Source organism: Camellia sinensis, chromosome 2 (assembly GCF_055761805.1).
Source record: "Camellia sinensis isolate YWXY chromosome 2, ASM5576180v1, whole genome shotgun sequence".
NCBI lineage: Eukaryota > Viridiplantae > Streptophyta > Magnoliopsida > Ericales > Theaceae > Camellia > Camellia sinensis.
The window spans coordinates 137,990,035-137,996,787 of record NC_138962.1 but is presented as its reverse complement, the minus strand read 5'-3'; the positions used below and the strand labels follow the sequence as shown (position 1 = coordinate 137,996,787).

The following is a 6,753-nucleotide window of genomic DNA, read 5'->3' as shown; positions in this document are numbered from 1 at the left end:
TACTGTATGAGTTGTCAATCTTTGGCAAACCAAATAGTAAAAATTAACTCTAAAATATAGTACAATGCTACACTAAACCAAAGTAAAATTTTATCAATTCAAACTAAACACAAATTGATTTTTGGACTTGTAGTGACAATAAAATTTTACTTTGATAGTGATAGTAAAATTTTACTTTGATAGTGACAGTAAAATTTTACTTTGATTGACAGTAAATTTTTACTGTTAATTTATTGCAGATTTGTAGAATGGTTCCACCTCTTATGTTGTTATGCAAGTATGGTGATTGTACCATTGTGTTCAAGTTTGTGTCAAATTGTACATTGAAGGATTTAACTGATTTCTTAAGTTGTAAATTGAAGAAGTTTGATAGTAGTGGTTGCATACTGTTATCGTACTGTTTTCTTGAACATTCGCAATGCATGATTGATGATGATTCTGATTTTTAGAATATGTTGACGTTTGTTTATCCTCTTGGTGTTGACCGGGTTGATGTGACTATTACTGAAATGGGCATTTCAAATGGAAAACATGGAGTTAGAGAATCATGGGACGTTAGTGGATCCAACATTACTGATAATGAAATGGATTTACTCCTTATGTTTTGTCAACATGAAGAAATGACTTTGTTGTCATGTGGATGGGTGAATGGAATTACTCATGCAGGTCAAAGATTTATTAGAGGTGCAAAGGGTTTCCAGACTGCATTATGTAAATATGCCATTGAGATAAGATTTGAGTTTGTGTATGTGAAGAATGAGAAGTGTAGGGTCACTGCTGTGCGTTCAATGCGGGAGTCCAAAGCTTGTTTATGGCGAGTACATGTGTCACGACCCCATTCCGCCCCTAGTAGAATGGTGCTGTGATGTCCAGTAATCCAAGATTACCGAAGGCCAACTTTCAAAAAATTCACACACAATCAGAGTATTACATATGGGGCTAACATGTGCGGAAGCAATATATACAAATCTAATTAGTCCATAAGAGCTGTGCATAAGTCAAATGAAATGACATACATCCTTACATAGATTTACAACTTGAATATAAGCAAAATAAAATACATTTTGCATCTTGACTAAAAGGCTTCTCAAGCCGACATGTTCAAAATACATAAGCTTCCAAAAATTTGCCGGCGTAAATAAAAACACTTGAGTTACAAATCATGGGACATAATCTTCAGGAATGCCGACATCCTTACAGCCGACCTAACATGCATACAAAACACACATCTCGGCGTAGCCAACTTCTTGCTTGTTACCTACATATATACATAGGGAGGGTGAGCTTGAATACTCAGTGAATGTCATAAATAATAAAGGGGTTAAATGAATGATTCCCGAGGTCTTTTCAAAACAATACATAGTATATCCTTATCAAAACCATACTTATCATAGCTTGTACAAAACATGATATAAATCTTGTTCATCAAACTTGATCTTGCAAAACTTACAATACTTATCATGTGTCAAATCTTATAACATAACCTCGGCATAACCTTGGTCCTTCAAAACTTACATACTTAACATGTGTGCTACTAATGCTTATAGTCCCCTAGCACGTACGGACTTGTGCCACAATTGTTTAAAGTCCCCTGGCACGTACGGACTTCACATATGTGCTACTAATGCTTAAAGTCCCCTAAGTCCCCTAGCACGTACGGACTTGTGCCACAATTGCTTAAAGTCCCCTGGCACGTACGGACTTCACATATGTGCTACTAATGCTTAAAGTCCCCTAGCACGTACGGACTTGTGCCACAATTGCTTAAAGTCCCCTGGCACGTACGGACTTCCAAAGATTGACATCAAAACAAAGCTTACTTGATAACTTGCCATTCAAAACAAAGCTTATACTTGATTCATAAAATAGGGATATCATTCATGCTTAACAAATACTTTTCGTCAAAACAAAGCAAAGCAAGATTTATCAAAACAGTATAACATAGCTTTATTAAAAATACCACTCACTTAGCTCTTCAAACGTCGGGGTCGAGACAAGCCCAAGTCCTACAAACACATGGCAAAGCATACTGAACATACATCTCAAAACAAGTCTTACAAGCATGCAAATGATCTCGGGAAGACATGTTAGAAATCAAAACACTGTTTTACATGTCAGGAAGACATGCTGGGTACTAACCAGGTCTAAGCCGAGGTCCTACACCTCCTTGCCGAGGTGTGGTCCCGACGGCCTCATTCAAAAGCAAGGTCGGGAAAACCTGGGTTTCTCTTTGAAGAACATGAAGAACATGAACATGAAGATCATGAAGAACACGAATGCCAAAATCATAACTTCTTTATTTACAAAATTTGGGATTTCATGCTATGAGTTCGAAAACATGGATCTGGGTACCCATACTTGAAAATCATGTGAAAACAAACACAAAAACATGGATCTTGGCATGAGCTTTCGGATCAAAACATGACTTTTTTTGAAGAACACATGAATGTCATTTTCTCTTTCTAAAACCGAACTTCAAAGCAATGCATGGCTTACAAATCATTTTCAATCATGCAATGCAATAACATAAACATAAGGAACAACATGAGCGGATCAAGAATCTAACCTTAGAATGCGGATCTAACGGTTCGATCTCTAGGAAATCAAGCTTGGAAACCCACTCTCTCTCAAGAACTCTTCTCCCTCTTCTAGAGCTTCTCTCTCTACTCTCCAAAACAATATACAACAATGATAGGTTTCCTCTCTCTATCGGCTGACTTAACTCTCAGCCCGGACGCGTGGCAACGGCTGGTTGGTTCTCTCTGAAAAGGTGATAGATTGACAAGACAAGACACTGACAAAGCGTATCTAACAAGCTAATCGGTAAGGCACTCCGGCAAGTGATGACATCGTCTAACAACAAAACTTCGGCAACTAAGGTGACTATGACCTCGGCTAGGAAGGACAACACTTGACTAAGCTGTGCCACACCTTGGCCTAGATGTGCCACACCTCGGTCTAGGTCATACCACTCCAGGACAAGATCACTCAGGTGCAAAGGTAACATCTCGGCCTTGGCGATTCACACCTCGGCCTAGATAATGATATCTCGGCCAATATGTCAAAGCAAAGGTGGAGGTCAAACGAAGGGATTCCAAGATACTTCTAAACTGAAGATGACCTCGGCTTGGAATGATCTAGGCTTAGCATAACCTAGGCTTGGCATAACATCGGCTAACATAACTTAGGCAAGGCGTGACCTAGGCTTCACATCAAGGAAGGAGCAAATCAAGCACACAACACTTAGACAATCACAAGGGCATCAAAACAAGGCATGGATCTGACTTACTTAAGCAAAACAAGTCAAAGTCTGCAAATGCAAGCTTAACAAAACAAAATCATGCAAATGTACATGAACATGACTAAGACATGAACGTGGGTTATTACAACATGCATCTCTAGAAAGTGCTAATAACTTTTTCTACATTAGGACTCTACATGATGAGCATACTTGTGGAGCTGCAGTTCGTACTTCTAAAAACTCAAGGATGAGTTCAAATTTGGTTGCAAGTTTGATTGTTAATGAAGTTCGTGGGAATCCCCAAACCCATCCAATTGATGTTGTGCGTCAATTTACAGATCAATACGGGCTCACCATTACGTACAATCACGCTTGGTTGGGAGTTGAGAAAGCTAGGACTACTACTTTTAGAGATTTCTCTATGTCTTATGATGAGATTCGATGGTATATGGATATTGTGATGAGCACAAATCCTGGTAGCTATTTGCGTCTTGACTATAACCATCAAAGTGGACGGTTCAAGAGGTTTTTTGTTACATTTAATGCTTCAATTCAAGGGTTTAGGCATTGTCGTCCTCTACTGTTTATCGATGGAACTTTTCTCAAAGGAAAATATAAGGGCACCTTGTTAACAGCTACAGCGAAGGATGAGGATCAAGATAGATATTACTATAGTTTATTCAAAAGTAACAAGTTACTTATTCTCAAAGTAACATGTTACTTATTCTCAAAGTAACATGTTACTTATTTTTAGAGTAACATGTTACTGTTATTCAGAGTAAAAATCTACTATATTTGTCCTTTTCATTTATATATACTTACTAATTGTAAAATGTTATTTTTCAGGTTTTTTCCCTCTTGCAATGGCAATTGTCGATACGGAGACTACAGACAGTTGGGAATGGTTTTTTATGCATTTGTTGAATATATTGTTGGATGAAAGACCAATTACCTTCATATCTGATCGGAACGTAGGACTTTTGGAGGCTTTACCCAAGGTTTTACCTACTGCTTACCACTATTTTTGTCTCCAACACTTGAAGGCCAATTTGAGGGATAGGTTCTCCGGTCCAAGTTTCAGCAATACTTTCAGGAGTAGAATAGTTTTTTTTTTTTTTTGTTTTCTTCATGTGCTTATGCTCCGACAGTGGGATGTTTTAATTAGTGCTTGAAAGTATTACAAGATGAGGGAAAAATGATCATTTGTAGGTTTCTATCCAATTTGCCCTATGACAAGTGGACTAATGCATATTTTAAAGGACAAAAATACGGTGAAATGCACTCGAATGTGGCAGAGTCTTTCAATTCATGGATTCGTCAAGCTCGTCATTTGCCTACTATGAAGATGATTGATTCAATTAGGTTGACGGGCATGGATTTGATGTCAAGAAGGAGAGAACAAGCTAAGAAATGGAATACTTTTCTTTGTCCGGAGATGGATTCAAAATTAGTAAATGCTCTTAAAAGTAGAAGAACATGGTTGGTTAGTCGTTCAAGTGATCATGTTTTTGAGGTTCAATCCTGGCCATCGGTTAGCGTTGACCTCTTGAATAGAACTTGCTCATGTTACCAATGGCAATTGAATGGATTTCTTTGTGCTCACACGACGACCGCTATCCAAAAGAGCGGAGGTGATTTGTATGCACATGTGGAACCATTTTATTACACTAGCAAGTTCAAAGCTTGCTATGCTGAGTCCGTTTATCCAATACCCACTGTTGAGAAATCTCTTGTAGCTATGGATGATCTTGTTGTCCTTCCTCCAATTTGTAAGAAGCCACTTGGTAGGCCAAAGAAGAATAGGATACCATCTAGGGGTGAGAAGATAAGACGAGTACAGTGTGGCAGATGCAAGAAGTACGATCATAATAGGAAGGCTTGCAAGGAGACATTGTCGTGAGAGACATTATTGATTTTGTAGTAGAAGTATGAAAATAATGCAGTTCTTCTGCAAAAAATAGTCCATAGCAATAATAGTATAGTATTTTAGACTAGATTTGTAAGGAGACAATGCGATAAAAGACATTTTTACTATGTTTTTGGATGGTTGTCTGTTCAAGTTTCTGCTTTGTCTTGTGGTTGAGTTTGACATTTTAATATATATTTTTTTAATGTGGTTGAATAATTTTAATGTAAATGAACTTATAATGGAGTTTGTTCAGTAGGTGTGAAGGCTTGAAATAGCTGTGCTCAGCTTGTGCTTTCAAAGTAAAATTTTTCACTATTTCAAAGTAAACTTTTACTTTATTGTAGGGTAAAATTTTACTTTTTCCAGAGTCAAACATTGCCTTCATTCACATGAAAGTAAAACTTTACTGCCTTTCAACGTACAAATTTACTATGTTGTTGAATGGTTGTCTATGGGTGTGATGAGCCTGTGGTTTCACAGTAAAATTTAACTTTATTTTAGTATAAAATGTTACTTTAAGATTAAAATTTTACCTTACTTCAGAGTAAAATTTTACTTTTATAGAGGGTAAATTTTTACTTTTGTGCAGATTAACATTTTACCTTTAGATTTAGAGTCTAATATTTTACTTGTTTTTCAGCGTAAAATTTTACTTTCACACAGAGTAAAATTTACTATTGTACAGAGTAAAATTTTACTTTTGTACAGAGTAAAATTTTACTTTTAAATTCAGAGTGTAGAATTTTACTTGTTTTTCAGAGTAAAATTTTACTTTTATGCAGAGTCTAACATTTTACTCGTTTTTCAGAGTAAAATTTTACTTTTTTACATAGTAAAATTTTACTTTTAGAAAGTGTAACATTTTACTCTTATATAGAGTAAAATTTTACTTTTATACAGAGTAAAATTTTACTTTTAAATTCTGGCTGTAACAATTAACTTTTAGATTCAGAGTGTAACATTTTATTCTTATTTTCGAGTAAAATTTTACTTTTATGCAGAGTAAAATTTTACTTTTAGATTCTTTTTGTAACATTTTACTTTTATTTCAGAGTAAAATTTTTCTTTTATGCAGAGTAAAATATTACTTTTAGATTCAAAGTGTAACAATTTACTTATATTTCAGAGTAAAGTAAAATTTTACTTTTATGCAGAGTAAAATTTTACTTTATTTCAGAGTAAACTTTTACTTTATTTTAGATAGTATGTTAGCCCCTTAGAAAAACATTTCCAACCTGCACCAAAATTTACCACAATACACAAACTCCCCTGTTGATCATCATGCAATCTTTGTGCAAAAAAAATCTAACAACACAACTATATATATCATCAAAGATACACAAGTATAACATGTATCATTGTATTCTATCCATAACAACGTCCATTCTTAGTCAAAACAATATCCTGCTATAATAATGTATTAATCACCAAACTATAGTAAAATTTATTAGAACAATAGACATAGCATGTACTATCTAATACTCTTTTAGTATTCTTTCACTTACAATTACTTTTTTCCCATTTTTTCATTTACAAAAACTGAAATTACATACGTCATTCACAGTAGTTTCCCAAAAGTTGTCCACGTTGTCATCCTTGAGGT

At 35.4% G+C, this 6,753-nt stretch overlaps 1 protein-coding gene across 1 annotated transcript; it reads left to right on the top strand.

The window, feature by feature from the left end:
- Positions 1-452: 452 nt before the first annotated feature.
- On the top strand, positions 453-5,141 carry LOC145819076 (uncharacterized). Its single transcript, XM_082913060.1, has 4 exons — positions 453-745; positions 3,431-3,927; positions 4,088-4,301; positions 4,451-5,141. Exons 1-4 carry the CDS (start codon positions 453-455, stop codon positions 5,139-5,141), a joined length of 1,695 nt encoding a protein of 564 aa, XP_082769186.1.
- The last annotated feature ends 1,612 nt before the right edge of the window (positions 5,142-6,753 follow it).